The following is a 16,553-nucleotide window of genomic DNA, read 5'->3' as shown; positions in this document are numbered from 1 at the left end:
ACTGATGCCGAGTAGAGAAAGTTTTTCAAGGATGGAGTGATCAGTTCTGTGAGTCACTGTGGAGAATTTGAGAAGATAAGGACTGAGACTTAACCAGTAGATTTGAAAACATGGAGGCCATTGATGACCGTGACATCGATGGTTTCATCAGATACGTGTGGTCCCAAACTGGATTGGTTTGGGTTCTAGAAAAAATGGGAAGTGAGGAGGTGGATTCATTTTACCATCAAAAACTTACATGTGTTATACATTATGTGTTGAAATGGTAACACAGATAATGCGGAATTTTCATGAAGAGTTAAAGGGAGAACAAAGTATATGACTGTGACTCTATTTCTGGTGAGTCCCCGAAGGCTAAATATTTAGCCCGGTGCCAATTTTAGGCCAGGAAAACCAGTACATTCACTTTGCATCTATTTATACTATAGAATGTTCGGTTGGGCTCCAATAAATGCTAAGTCTTGTTAAGGCGCCTGGTGCTAATTCACTTTATTGCATCCTCCGGGGTAGTGGGGAGGGAATATACATGAGTTTATAAGTATTGGTTGATAATCTGCAGGAAAGCAGGTCAGACATACCTGTGTCCAAGTTCTGAGTTTGCTTTTCTCCGTGCAACTCTGGCAACTTATCTAACTCTTCTAAACCTATTTTTCTCAAAGGTAAAATGTGGATACTAATGACATGAGGAGAAAATACGGTAATGTAGCTAAAGAACTAAGCATGGTGTCTGGCACCGAGTAAAGGCTTAGTAATGGGGATGACTTTATTCCTATGATTACTGACTTGAATGGGATACAGCTGAAATACTATCCAATTTAGTAAACGGAAGATAGGTCTTCTAATAAAGAAGACAAAATGAGGTGCCAGAGAGGAAGTCATACCTTAGAAACCAGAGTATTTGGTTCATGTTACTCTATGGGTGTTTATTTCTCTTTGCTATTTCCTCGCCTTCAGTGAAGTCATATAAGCATAGTAGTCGAGACTGCAGGCTCTGTAGAGCACATTTATCTCAACCCCCTGGAATTAACTGGATATTCCAGTTCCATCTTCCCATCCTTTCCAATCCAATCGGCACTGCTAATAATAGCTAGTATGTATTAACTGCTTCCTGTGTACCAAGCACTGTTCCAAACACTTTAAAACTATGAACTCGTTTAAATCTCACAGACCTAGGAGGTGGCCACTATCATTGCCTCCATTTGTGCAGAAATGAGAAAACAGAAGGGCAGACAGGTTAAGTAACTTGCCCTAAGATGACACTGTTGGTAAATGGTGGAGCCGGAATTCAATCCCAGGCAGCTACACAGTTTGTACTCTTTACCACTTCATCCTGATTCCACTGGGGGCTATAAGATTGGATTTAAATTGTCACAGCTTTTCTGCGATGGGGATAGTAAAAAGGTAGGATGGGTGCCCTTCCCGGCAGTTCATCCGTGATCAATAATTTGCGTTGGGGATGGAAATTTCACATCCCACCGCCGGCCACCAGCCATTCGGGTAGGTTCAGGAAAACATTGAAAAAGAACAGACCGATCATATTCTCTTGATTAACTATAAATGTTAGTCATTAAAATACAAGATTTGAGGGTCGGGTCCTTTAGTGCTTATACCGAAAGAAGGAAGAATCACTTTTGTATGAAGGTATCTAAAAAGTTCTCACATGCTAAGCAAAAAAGCTAAATTAAGCCTTGTGTTGGGTAAAATTATAAACATGCTGTCTGCCTCAGATGAGTAAGTGTATATAAATAGAACAGTTGGTGTACATGACCTTAATGTTATAGCTTCCTTTTTTCTGTGTAATGTAAATTACCAAATGCAAGCATTTCCATCTGACCTAAACTGTCAGTCTCCGAAGAGCACACTGTAGGATTGAATACATGTTATACAACAACAAAGATTGCCCTTTTCTTCAGCCTGGTGATTTTTTTTTTCTTTCCATATCCAGCGGTTAGTACTAAGGCCTGAAACCCTTACTTACAGAACAAAGTGGCTTAGCAGTAATCAAGCCTGTGTGAGGCCAAGAGAAGAATAATGAACATTCCCTGCAAGCTTCCTGCCTAGATGCAGGTGCAGGAATCAGGAGGCCATGAATAATGCATGACATGCAGATTAGATGGTAGTTTCTCCTACTGGGGTTTTGACTTTGCTACCTGCCTAGCTGCTATATGTGGAAAGAAGGTAGAGAAGGCAAAAAGTGTCACAATTTAAAGACAGAGCTCATAGAAACACTGCATATTCTTTTGCAGAAATGAAATTGGGGAGTAGCTGAAATGCAAACCTTTACGGTCTACCCTTTACGGTCTACTTTATCAGATAAAGTAAGCTCCAGGTTATCAATTTACTCGCTTTGGGAAGGGAAAAAACCTTTCTTGTTTTACCATTTCAAGAAACCTTATAATTATTTGGTCTTACATACACAATCAGGAATTCTTTGAAGACTGTTAAACAGTTAAGAAATTATCAACTTACAATATTTGATCTATGGATCAATGAAGTTTTGCTAAAAGATACAATTACTTAGAGAATATTGTAATTATACGTTAAACAGACCCATTTTTTCCCACTGATGTATGCAGTGAGGAGCATCGGTACTTTTATATCATCAAACTTCACCTGGTGGAATTATCATGATGACTAGAAATAGGGTTAAGGTGGAAGCAACATGACGTAAACATTTAAAGGATGCAGAGTGAATTAAAGAACTGTGAGTATGTGGTCTATTACTCCTGCATATTTTATTTAGGCAGTAGGATTCTGACACCCCAGGGGGTATGCAGGCAAGGTTCACGAGGATTTCCTGCATTTTCCCTTAGGTCAGGGAACTTTAACTGGAGAGACAGTTTTGGGCTCACAATTCCATTTTGATGACTGTGTTTCAAACAGACTGAAAGAAAAAAGAAAGCAAAAAGAATGAGACTTGCTACCTTGTGTATAATTCTTACGCATTTTTATTGGGTGTTTGTTCTCTCTCTCCCCAAACTGGGGCACTGGAATATGAGCTGGCTTTCATTTCTAGCTGAGTCTGTCATTTCCGATAGGCCCCCCTGTGGCCGGATGCCAAGACCAACAGGTGATCCTTGTAGCTGCAAAACAGCAGGAAGTGGGCCATGCTTGAAAGAGACAGTTCACCAGAGGGGCTGTCTGGCCTCTCTCCATCTTTCTGCATCATCAACAACCCCTCCCCCCATACAGAGCAGAAAATCTGTGCTGAGCGGCTCAGCTGCAGAATCCATTGAGAAGTGCTGTGAGGAAAAGAATGTTAATAAGGGATGTTGGAAGAAATAAGCCTTCTGAGTGCAAAGTGCAGCCTGGCTCTGGGTTTACGGAAAGACTGCATTTGGACCTTCTGAGGGGCTAGAACTGTACTGTCCGGTTTTTTTTTGTTTTGGGGTTTTTTTTTTGCAGTACGCGGGCCTCTCACTGTTGTGGCCTCTCCCGTTGCGGAGCACAGGCTCCGGACGCGCAGGCTCAGCGGCCATGGCTCACGGGCCCAGCCGCTCCGCGGCATGTGGGATCTTCCCGGACCGGGACACGAACCCGCCTCCCCTGCATCGGCAGGCGGACTCTCAACCACTGAGCCACCAGGGAAGCCCTGTACTGTCCGTTTTGAAATGATTCTCACTCGCTGAACAACTATGGAGAACTGGGATTCTAATCAACCTTGGGGCTCTTGGTTCTAAGTGGACTTTAAGACCAATTTAAAATCCCCATTTTGTTTCTTGTCTTGTAAATAGAATAATGTCTGAGACATAAAGAGTAAAGATAACACAAGCTTAACGACTGCCTAGATCTCACAGGTACCTAGTAAAGAAAGATGGGTACTTTACTAGGAAGCAGGAAGGTGTCCACAAGGACAGGAAGTAGAGCAAATTGTGCTGCCAGTAAGTGACCCACAAAGAGGTGGAGGTTCACGGAGTTTCAGCAGCTAGCTCCTGATTGGAAGATATTAGCAGTTCCTAGAAATTTCAACTATTTCCAGTGGATGACTCCAACCCCGGAAGCTTGTAAAACAATATAGTCTTTACTATCTTTTCCCCATAATTTAGCTAAAGGTTTGAAATGACTGTTTTCTTTAAAGCCCGGCTGGAGAGTATCACATCTAGAAGACCTTCCTCCTAGAAATAACTATTCACCTTTCCTTTCTCCTCCATTCCCACAGATTCTGTGCCTGGACATTTGGATGAAGTTATTGTAGGGGAGGAAAAAAATTTTTTTTCCTCCACCCTCTCCTTATTTAGGGTCTGGGGGCCTGCAAATTAAACTGACAAAAGATAGATTAGCAAGAGGAAAAACAATCCAAAGTTTATTTACACATAAAACATGCGTGCATACATGCATGCAGGAATACTCAGTGGTGAGTAACTCAAAGGGGTGGTTAAAATTTGAAGCTTATATACCATTTTAACAAAGGGTAATAAATTGTAGAGAAGTGCCTTGTCAAAAGAAAAGGGGGTCTGGACGTTTAGGGGGGGCTAAATTTTAGGAAGGTGACTAGGAAATGTATGGGGGAAACTAATGGTAAATAAGGGTTGTTTATGCCAGCTCATCTCAATACCATTTTTGGTGATAAGAGTTGTACATTGTACTCTGCTTCCTGGTATGGGGCGGTGGGGTGGGGTGGGGGGGCAGGGAACGCCTTTAAAAATGAAAATTTCCTTTACAACAGGGAAATGTATGCCCTGCTTTTAGGCATATAAAGGGAAGGTAGAGAGTTCCTCCTCCTGTTTGTGTTTGTGGTTGCCTTCAAATGAAAATAATCCTTATGCCTCAGTAGCGTGTTTTGGGGTGGCGTATACTGATCCCCTTCATTATCTTGCTTTTCAGGGCTTTAAATCTGGAAGTTGACTGAGGGAGTGTATACTTAGACTGTCTCTTCGTGTCCTTCTTATGGAAACAAGTAGCAGAAAGGGCTCACTGAGGGCCAGCACCAGACCTTACATTACCTTTATGCACTCCTAAACCTGGCAAGGATTAGGTAGGCAGCAGTAACTTTTTGTTGGACTGAATGAATGAATCAACTTAGTAAAACTGGTCCTACCTTTGGGGGGTCTTCACAGTGAACATTGTGACAAACACTTTGTATGTTAAAAGTGGTGCAGAAGGAAAGAGAGAGACTGACTGCTGGTCTGTAGGCATAGGAACTTAACTGCATCCATTTACTAAGAGGTGCTCAAGTTCTGGGGCATTTTATATTCAGCAAATCTAAAAGAGATCGTTTATAAGCCAGATCACTTTTTATTTGTTCATTTATAATCAGGAAAATGCTTTTTCAATGACTGGATTCCTCTCATCTCTTACAGGGTACATCCGTCCCCAGTATCAAGGGTCCGGGGAAATCGAATGAATAATCAGAAGTTTGCTTGGTGAGTATAGAGTCTATGTGATGAGAATTTATAAGTCTTGTGGGAATTTTTAATAGGACTGTGTTAAAAGAGAATTATTCCTGCTTTCTCTGTAGAGAATACATTTCTACTGACTGAACTACATTATTTCCCTTTCCTTTGGAAAATTCTAAACAAACACGAATAGAGTTCCTTTCCAGCCAAATCGTCTTCACTCACCAAAAACTGAGTGCCACATTTTTTTCCTAACAGATATGGCATATTTCCAAGGCTTATCAACTGTTACATTTTTAAAGAATGTTTTCCATTTTTAGAAGACACTCACTTTTTTAGTAAGATTTAGACAACAACTCGGATTTTTCTCAGGTACCAGCTTCTACTTCTCATGAAGATTTTCATAGTAAATTAATCTATTAAATTAACTATGATTACTGTTTAGATGCCCTTTTTATGACCTTAGCCTTAAATATCGAGGGAATACAAAGATCTTCTTTCACTGACTAGTTCTTTTTTTTTTTTTAAAACATCATTATTGGAGTATAATTGCTTTACAATGGTGTGTTAGTTTCTGCTTTATAACAAAGTGAATCAGCTATACATATACATATATCTCCTCCCTCTTGCGTCTCCCTCCCACCCTGCGTGCGTATCCCACCCCTCTTGGTGGACTGACTAGTTCTTGAACAAAAATAGAGATGGAACTTATCAGATATGACCTGAAGAGTTATTTCAACCACAGAACATTGATTACTGATTGCTTAAAGAGGGAATGTAAAGTGTTTCACAAATGTTTCGTATGAAACAAACGAACAAAAGTCAATGTAGATTTAAAATCTATATTTGTTTACGTTACTCCATTCTCCAAAATTAACCTTTCCACACATAGTGTATCTTCAAAAAAAGGAAGGAAGGAGCAAAGGAAGGGAGGGAGAGAAGTAGGGAAAAGAAAAAAGAAAAAGAAAGAACTGATCTGTGTACTGTTTTGCTTCAAAGGTGAATGGACATTCACAGATCTCCATTCTTTTACTTCATTGAATTGCGCTTAGAATGGGATTTTGATTAAAAACTATGGCATTTTTTTAAATTTTAGGTATGGGAAGATGATTACCAAAGATTGAGCTTCCAAATTAATTTTACTCCTAAATCAGGATTATTTTTAGACACAAAATAATGATTCTTTGAATTTGAATAGTGCCTAATCAGCTTGCCTCCCTTCCCCCATTAAATTTAATTAACCCTCACAGTAGCTTGGTAATGTTAAATATTATGCTTTTCTTTTTCACAGAGTGGGAAATGGAGTACAGAGGAAACAGCCACTTGCTTACACACTCCCTAAAAACTGGGGCATCCCTCATGGTTTCTCACAGTCACTAAAGCATACCATTCCCTGTCAAACCTGGAAAGCGGAGAGGATAATAATGCTGATTGCCATCACATAAAAGGAAAGGGAGAAATCAGGCCCTTTTTTAACTTCATGGAACTGATATTCCTTCTTAGTCCAAAGCATATTGTGCTAAAGAAACTTTATTACAAATAGAGAATAGGAGCTGTTCAAGTGAGTGACATAAGCTAATGGGTAGAGTACCACGTTGTCAGGTATGAAATCCAGTTTCTACACCTTATTTCTCAGTGGCTAAATGTGGAACACCGAGTACATAACACATTTTCTTTCCTTCACTTTTCCTTTCTGGAGTATTAGAATAACAGTCACTTGTTCCTACATAATTCATAGCACAGTATTTGGTTAGTAAGTTTAAACCACTTTTATCTCCAGAGAAATAATCCATGAAAAACAAACGGGATCTTTACTACTAGGCTTGAGAAAATTCAACATTTATTTATTCAGCAACATTTATTTACACTCTCAGGCACTAGATTACAAAGATAAATAAAATATGCTTTCTGTCTCTACGGGGCTCACTGTCTTGTAGGAGAGGGGCGTATGTGATGCCTCACATATATAATATACAATATGACATCATACAAATAATATTTAATAAAATGTGGATAATGCTCTAAGAGATACATTCATAGTATAATGTTCAGAGGAGAATGTTATCAGCTCTGTTTAAGACTAGTTTGGAAGTGAGCAGTCGGGAAGGGGAAAAGTATAGGGGAAGGAAGAGGATTGTCAGAAAACCCATCCCCAAGAAGAAGGTTTTTGAGTAAAGACCCAGAATTAATAGGAAAAGCAGAGGGTTGACACAGCACTTCCTTTATTGGTTGAAATACATATACAAAGACCTGGAGACATTTCTAAATTATTTGGTCATGTGTTTAGTTAAAAATCCTATTGCATATGCTACCTTGAATTTTTTCTTACTTAAATACTGTGAGGCTGGTGTATGGAAATAAATCACCCCGCTAGGAAGAAGCCCAGTGAATCACCCAGCATCTACATCTACTTAAGTGATAAACTCTCGCTCTTTCTTTGTGAAATATTGACTCTGAAAATCCAGAAGTTTTAAATACTCATGCTAGCCATGGATATGAAAGTGATAGTTGCTCTCCGCAGAATAGAAGTTTGGGATAGTTTATAGAATTAGATGGCAAGTTCAGCACTAACTTGGTTCCGGCTTGAGTTAGATCCGCAGACATTATATGTGAGTGATGTTGGGTGTTTCTGTGAAGCCAGCAAGTGGTGCAATCAGTTAAAAAATATTGTTCATCACATAAAGCATTAAACCTCAGTAAAAGATGAAAAAGCTTGAACTTGTAAGTTATGCCTAGGAAATGCATGACAATTGGTTGTAAATGTCAACAGCTGTGGTTGAACTATCAAACCACTGTTTATTATTGAGTAAAGATGGCTTAAAATTGTAAGTAGTGTTTTTCTTTGCACAATGTCAGTACAAGAGGCGACATCCATCCACTGGCCTCATTCCTGTGGCAGCATTTCCTTTGGAGCTGAAGAAAGGTGTGGAAAAGAATGTCTGTTCAAGACAAACAAACCTGCTGGAATGGAAAGAAAATGTGGTTAAAAAAATATACATAACCAGGAGGGAGCTGAAAGCACGAGACTGTAAAGGGTCCCATGACAGATGTTAGGATAGAGCCAGGTCTGTTATAACTATCTGCTAACTTTTAGGATTAAGAAATGGCAGTAAGAACCTCTTGCAAGATCTATTAGCACCCCAGTAGAGAACACAAGATCACTGGACAACTCATTTAATATTCAGTTAATCAGAGGTAGCAATCCAGACCGGACATAAACTCTATTAGAATGGCTCTCCCCTTACTGCCATCCCGCTCTAGTAATATTTGTTGATTGGAGGATTGATGAAGCCTTTGAGGTTCAGCACATGAACTTTCTCTATGTCACGTGTCACAGCTCTCCTCTTTTACACCTTCCTTTGTCCAATGTGAACCTTTTCAAGAGCATTTGGTATTTTTTCTTACGTATGATAATGACAGGAAAAAAAGATATTTTGCTCCATGGGGTGGCAAATGGGGCAAGTCTTATTAGAGAGTTGAATGTACAGATAGGCTTTTCTTCTTCACAGATCTTTTTGCTTGAAGCTCTTGTATTCTGATACCAAACCCACAGAGAGTGGCTGTTTCCAAGTCGTCTTTCAGCTCTTTTATTCCTAAAGCTATTCTAGAAATCTGGAACCTGTGTTTGGTGTGTAGGTTGAACCAGGACAGGGAGGGGCTTGGTGGGGAATATCTCTGAACCGAACGTCGAAGTTGATTTAAGGCTCCAAGCTTGCCAGGATCAGTGGGAGGATTCCAAAAACATACACGTAGTATATGATCATTTATAGCTTTTCTTTCGTTCTTCTCTTTATTTCTCCTTCCAGCCTGCTCCAGTCCCAGAGTTTTCAAAGACTTGGGTGTATATGGTTGGTTGATGATGGTGTTGTACTATGCACCCAAAGCATCCATGTAGGGCTATTATGTGACAGAGGTATGTGTCACGTAATAGACACTGTGGACTATTTATACGATAATGGAGAAAATTAGGCATTGTGAATAGGAATTGCCATTAGTAAAATAGGATTAATTTTCTCTAACCAACCGGCTGCTGCCACCACCAGTCTCAGTCATGATTCCTTTCTTACCAACATGCCTGAGATGTTACGTAGCTGTCTACAAAAGAAGCTCCAGTTTTAGTAGCCTATCCATGCAAATTGTGACACATTCTGGGTGTGAATCACATTTCACATTTGGAAGTGAAAAAATTCTGTGTCACCGATTTTGGGGAGGGCAGGAAGAGCCTTTGCACGCTTTGATGTTTTATTGTTTGATACGCTGTGCTACAATGAACTTAAATATTTATATGCATATAGTTGCAAATGTTAGACATGACTTCATTGAGACTTTTTGAAGGGTATAACCAGTATGGATTTTTGTCATAAAAATAAGGACATTCCTTCTTGCTTAATCTTTTTTGCCTTGATAGAGGAAGGTGCTCAAGTTGTTGATATTGGAAACCTTTCAGAAAGCTGAGGTGGAACTAACCCATGTTCTACATGTCCAAATGCAGTAGTTATCAACTGTGGGGCTGAAAAGAAACTGTAAGCATTATCAAGTTCAGTTCAACCTCTCACTTTTACAAACGTAGAAATGGAGGTCCAAAGATAGAAATGTGTTTCCATGTCAGGTGTGGGCATAAAACCAGTTCACTGCACTCCTGTCCAGTCAGCTTTCTGCTACGTGGCAGTTAGTTACCTGTGGGCAGAGCGAGAGAAATGCTAGAGATTAAATCAGATGGATGTTTAATTCATTACAAGCTAAGCAGAAGGCTTTTGTCTGGGAAATTCCCATGAGATTGATGTGACGGGGGAGAGAAAGCAGGAGGGGAGAGAGTCCTGATAAAGACATTGCTTTCCATTCCAATATGTAGCAGTTGCTCCCTGCCAAAATGTTTACTCATCATCCTGCAGATCCTTGCACGCTCATTATTTATAGATAATATTGACTATGTTATTTTAATTACCAGAGCATTTCACTGCTTCTTGTTTTTTGTTTTTTTTTTTTTTTGGTTTGTTTTTTTTTTGCGGTACGCGGGCCTCTCACTGCTGTGGCCTCTCCCGTTGCGGAGCACAGGCTCCGGACACGCAGGCTCAGCAGCCGTGGTTCACGGGCCCAGCCGCTCCGCGGCATGTGGGATCTTCCCGGACAGGGGCACGAACCCGTGTCCCCTGCATCGGCAGGCGGACTCTCAACCACTGTGCCACCAGGGAAGCGCCTGCTTCTTGACTTACGGGGCAAAAATTATGATACTGTGTCTGAACTTTAATATGTGAAAATTCCAGTTCCCAGAGTGCCTGCCTGGCCTTCATTTTTTTTTTTTTTCTTTTTAAATCCATACGTGTTGGCAAATAAATAACAGCAGGTTGCCTTTAGATTTAGTTTGGAAGCATGGTCTCTCCAGTGTTTGATAACAGATTCAGAAAATGGGCCGTAGTTTATATAATCATAAACCGGTTTGCGAGTTCTCTGTATCCTGAATTACAATGAAAAGTACTTCCACAGTGTTGCCACATTTAAAATCCCTCCAAATCCATATCTTTTCTTATGTTATAATCCAGTGTCAGCTAGTAAATTCGTTACTTCCACCACCTCCTCAAGTTTAGCTTGGTGACAGTTATGTATACTTTAAACTTATATGCTGTCTTTCAGATTGCCCTTCTTAACGACCTTTGGTCTAATTTTTTTCAATTCTCTATTACCCAGAATTTCAGCAAGAACGGTCGATAAAATTGTTTCACATTCCTGTAATATCAGCTGATTTTTGTGTCTAGTATTACTTCAATCACAATAAAGATGATTTGGGGAAAAAGTTAAAGTAAGTTATTTTCTACAATTATTTTCTAATTATGGGAGAATTAAGGCTATAAGATCATGCTGAGCTAAAAGGTCACCACTTCTGAGACATTTTTCTATTAAAAGTTCATTAGTAATTTGTTTTTACCAACCCGCTGCTCAGGACCATATTAGTGTCTTATTGGGCATGTCAATATATTCCTTGTTCTTTGTGACATCTTCTCAGTGCCGTAGCTAGGTGTGGTACTATTGTGTATTAAAACATCTCTGTTGTATTAACTAATTTTAGCATGACCAAGAAATATTAGTTCAGTATTCAAAAGGACTTGTTTGGAAAAATCTAAAAATACACAGAGACTTAGCAACATACTTATGTAATACAGGGGTCAAAGAAGAAATTTCAAGAGAAATTTAAAAATACTTTTAACTACAGTTGACCCTTGAACAAGCAGGGGTTAGGGGCACTGACCCTGTGTAGTTGAAAGTCTGTGTATAACTTTACAGTCAGCCCTCCGTATCCGTGCTTCCCCATACACGGGTTCAACCAACCTCTGATCGTGTAGTACTGTAATACATACTTACTGAAAAAGATCTGCATATACGTGGACCCACACGGTTCAAACCTGTGTTGTTTAAGGGTCAGCTGTAAATGAAAATGAAAACACAACTTATCAAACTTTGTAGGTTGCATCAAAAAGCAGTGTTTAGGAGGAGACTTATTGCACTGAAAGCATATGTTAGAAAAGAAGGATCTAAAGTCAGTAATCTTTTTTATTTTATTTTATTTTTTTATACAGCAGGTTCTTATTAGTCATCCATTTTATACATATTAGTGTATACATGTCAATCCCAATCTCCCAATTCATTACAGCACCACCCCCCCGCCACTTTCCCCCCTTGGTGTCCATATGTTTGTTCTCTACGTCTGTGTCCTATAAAATCAATAATCTTTAAGTTTTTACCTTAGGACACCAGAAAAAGAAGAGCAAATTAAATCCAAAGTAAGCAGAAAGAAAAAACAAAATGACTTGTTTGTAATTCTGGGATTTGTAGCATATTTTTTTCATATAATTGTTGTTTCTTAGCTTGGTTTTATATAGCTTAAGGGTATTTAAAATCCACACAATCAGGAATCATGATTTTACTGGGAAAGCTACTTAAACTACAGCTTTTTATAGTTTTGAAGTGTGCAGTGTGCATTATCCTCCATCACAATCCCCTCCCTGTTAAACTTGTTCAGATGGAGACCTTTAAAATAATGGTTGTGTTGTAATGAAACAGGCAGAATAAGGGGATTTAGGGAGTCATTAATGAATAATGCAAGGAAAAAACTGTCCCAATATGAAAAAAATGATGTACCTACTGTTAGCACCAGTACAAGTTCTGTTATAATTAATGTATGAAATTAAAACAGTGAAAGATCTTATTTTATATATCTCTAGAGGAGCCTCAGTCTTTCTTAGCCTTTTACAGTATTTTTCAGTGGATATTTTTGGGCTAAAGAATTAGCTAACCAAAGCTGACTTCTAAATATATATATTTGAAAGAATAATGACTTAATATTGGGACCCAGTCAAAAATCCTAATGTGTTCTTGAATGTGCTGGGAATACCACTCAGGATCATAAATCTTAAGAGAATGCTTGGGGTACCAGCGGTTTTGTTTTGATTTGGGTTTTTCAGTCATATTTCCAGTATAATCGTTCTAGCCATGGAGATTTATCTGTATACACATGGACAGTGAACTAGCAATTTTAAAATTAAATAATATATCCTCATCTTACTATAATTTTTCTCAGCTGACCCCTAGATTTTCATAAAGTTTCTTAACAATTTCATAAAGTTTCTATTTATTACATTTCTTGGTACCGTACTAGATTACCTAAGGAAGGACCAATATCCTCATAATGAATATATTTCCTTTAATCGGTTCTAAGAGAGCAGTAGATAGCGTGTGACCTATTTACCCTATTTACCCTCCCAGTTAAAACCAACCCATATCACACGGGTTGTAGTCACAGCTGCTGCACATAAACCCTCAGCTAATAAGTAGCAGGAGAGCTGAGGACCCTGCAGGAATCTGCTGTCTGTAGCCATTACCTGTGTCTCAATTTTCATTCAGTTTAGTCTCCTTTATCAGGTGAGTTTCTTTTGTCGGAAGTAATGGAAATTGAGTCTGTTGACCTTAAGCAAAAGGTAATTTTGTCGAAGGACATGAGGTGGGTTACGGGAGTGAAAGGAAGAAAGAGGAGCCGGGCCTCAGGACACACAGGGAGCGGGACAGCACCCGGGAGCGAGATTGAATAAGCAGGTGCAGGCCCAGAACGACGGGAGCTGGACTCGTTTTCCAGCTCCCCGATCTCAATCAAGGAGGTCAGAGTCTGATGAGCCCCAGCCTGGCACAGGTGCCCAGCCCTTGGCCGAGGTGGTTGACTGTCCTGTTATGACCACACGTAAGGAGGAATGTCCCAAAGGAAGAGGAGCTGCTGGTACCAAACAGTGATGGGAAAGAGGGTGCTTCATAAACCAGCACCATCCACTTGCCCTGTCATCCCGAGAACTAGAAGCGACCAGTAAAGGCAGTTACTGACCTTCACTGTTGCGCCTTGGGGGCAGGCTTTTCTTATATTTTGGATAATGGAGGCACCCCTGCAATTAGTAACTAGAATAAGTGGCTTCTCTCCGGCCTCACTCTTGAATGTTCAAAGCCCAAGAAGAGTGTTTAGTCAAAATAGACTTCATTCTTGAAACTTAACAGTTTTTGATCCTAATCCCCTCAGACTCTCCATTTTCCCAGAAATCCTGCTTTAGATCATGTATTTTCCAAAGCAGCTTTTAAAACCAAACACACTGGGACTTCCCTGGCTGTCCTGTGGTTAAGATTCTGCGCTTCCACTGCAGGGGGCATGGGTTTAATCCCCGGTCAGGGAACGAAGATCCCGCATGCCACGAGACGCAGCCAAAAAAGTAGAAAATAAATAAAACCAAACACACTTAAGGGCTTCCCTGGTGGCGCAGTGGTTAAGAATCCGCCTGCCAATGCTGGGGAAAACAGGTTCGATCCCTAGTCCTGGAAGATCCCACATGCTGCGGAGCAACTAAGCCCATGTGCCACAACTACTGAGCCTGTGCTCTAGAGCCCGCGAGCCACAATTACTGAGCCTGCGAGCCACAACTACTGAAGCCTGCATGCTCTAGAGCCTGTGCTCCGCAACAATAGAAGTCACCGCAATGAGAAGCCTGCGTACCGCAACTAAGAGTAGCCCCCGCTCGCCGCAACTAAAGAAAGCCCGCGCACGGCAAGAAAGACCCAACTCAGCCGTAAATAAATAAATAAATAAATAAAAATTTATGAAAAAAACAAACACAGTTATTGTGAGAAGATATAAAATAGAGGAAGCTCCTATGAAATCAATAGGGCTTGAAGTCTGCAGGCTTGGGTTCTAGTATAAATTTGGCACTTACACTAAATCGATCTTTCTGCTCCTTTCACCCCAGTATTTCTGTTAAGTGAACGAATGAATGGTGTTTCACCCAAACTATTCAGATTCGGTCTTGGGAAGAGTGCAACAGAGATAATACTCGTCATAGTATCACCTTGAAAGAAAGTGCTTCATAAACCCTAGGTATTAGCCCACAATTGAATGTCAACTTCACATAAAAGGAATCTTCTACCACCTGGGTGATTTTTTTGACATACCCAGTAGTTATTATAATCTCAAATGAGGCTATAAGTTACTTTGACTCTCCTGGGTCCTTCTTAACTATAACAGTTTAGAATCCTGAGCAGGTGAGTATAGGTAGGTAGGACTGTGGTTTGATACATTAGGTGAATACATGTTCCAGGAAGAGCAGGTGGTACATCCAAGCAGAAATGATAGCTTTTTAGGTTACAGGCGGAGCCACTTCAGTTTCTGTGAAGGCCAAATAAACAGAAGGGTAACTAACACTCTGTATGTTACTAATTCTGTGTGACTAGTAATTATTCTCTTCCACCCTATATTTGGAATGCCTTCATACATAAGGCATATTGGGTTATATCCTTTAGAAAGCAATGATTTAAATTACCCATGGGATTAAATAAATGTTCTTGTAAAATAGAAATCTCTCCAATTCCATCTATTTTCCCATTCCTCTACTCATTGCCTTCTTTCCTTAGAGGACTGTAAAGAAAAAGAAACATTGCTTTCCTTAGATTTTGTAGTTGATAGGTCTGGAGAAAGAAAGAAAATAGCTTTCTATTATTTTTCACCTTAGACCTGAATTATTTCATACTTTTATTTTTTTAACATCTTTATTGGAATATAATTGCTTTACAATGGTGTGTGTTAGTCTCTGCTTTATAACAAAGTGAATCAGCTATACATATACATATGTTCCCATATCTCTTCCCTCTTGCATCTCCCTCCCTCCCACCCTCCCTATCCCACCCCTCTAGGTGGTCACAAAGCATTGAGCTGATCTCCCTGTGCTATGCAGCTTCTTCCCACTAGCTATCTGTTTTACACTTGGTAGTGTATATATGTCCATGCCACTCTCTCACTTCGTCCCAGCTTCCCCTTCCCCCTCCCTGTGTCCTCAAGTCCATTCTCTACGTCTGCGTCTTTATCCCTGTCCTGCCCCTAGGTTCTTCAGAACTTTTTTTTTTAGATTCCATATATATATATATGTGTGTTAGCATATGGTATTTGTTTTTCTTATTTCGTACTCTTTGAAGAACCCTGTAGCTTAACCGAAAGAGTGGACTGATTTCTTACAGTGCAAGTGGCTTACAATAATCTTCCCCAAACTTTACAGGCTGTGAAGTGTTTTTTTGAGAGAGAGAAGGAAGGGTGGAATTGTATTGAAGGTAGGAAGCAAAGGCCAAAGGCGAGGGTGTTGAGAACAGAAGGAAGTTGCTGCCACCTAGAGGTAGAAGTTGGTAAATGGCGGGTGTACTGTGAAAGCTCATGGAGTGATCTTGAGAGGAGCCTGAAATGCTGCCAGTTGACCCAGTCTCTGCCTCTAAGTGGGACTAGACTCATTCCCTCCCCTTCCCGTTGGTAGTGCGCCAATATTTCCTATGAGATTTTGCTGACCCTCATGGGTTTTTCTATTTTTGTGGACAGTAGCCTTGTTATTGATCATGAAACCGTCTGTTAAGTCTTTGGAAGTTACTGGAAGTCCTCTGTACCATGCAATCTCAATTATTTGGAGGAGTCCTTATTATCTTGGCTAATAGAGAATGTCTTTTCCATAATCTATGCCATGTATTTCAAATGTTACCTTGGAAGCTCCTCGAAGACTACATTTTCATTGAATTTTGTGGCTGACGCTCTCCTGTGTCTCAAGAAAGCTCAGGTAGCAGGGAGACCATTGAGATGGGAGCAGAGAGCCCCGGGAATGCCATTGAGAGGAAGGGACCCGGAGATTCCCCTGAGTTATGCCTAAACCTAAAACCAAT

At 40.1% G+C, this 16,553-nt stretch overlaps 1 protein-coding gene across 4 annotated transcripts in view; it reads left to right on the top strand.

The window, feature by feature from the left end:
- The window catches only part of KLF12 (KLF transcription factor 12), a 441,113-nt gene that overhangs the window by 365,392 nt on the left and 59,168 nt on the right, over positions 1 to 16,553 (top strand). For all 4 annotated transcript variants that reach the window (XM_060128878.1, XM_060128877.1, XM_060128876.1 and 1 more), the window contains one exon: positions 5,301 to 5,363. In XM_060128878.1, the coding sequence (XP_059984861.1) occupies positions 5,301 to 5,363 (63 nt within the window). The remainder of the gene's footprint in view (positions 1 to 5,300; positions 5,364 to 16,553) is intronic.

This window comes from Lagenorhynchus albirostris, chromosome 18 (genome assembly GCF_949774975.1).
Source record: "Lagenorhynchus albirostris chromosome 18, mLagAlb1.1, whole genome shotgun sequence".
In the NCBI taxonomy this organism is placed as follows: Eukaryota; Metazoa; Chordata; class Mammalia; order Artiodactyla; family Delphinidae; genus Lagenorhynchus; species Lagenorhynchus albirostris.
The sequence above is the reverse complement of the archived record's forward strand: the minus strand, read 5'-3'. Positions and strand labels throughout refer to the sequence as shown.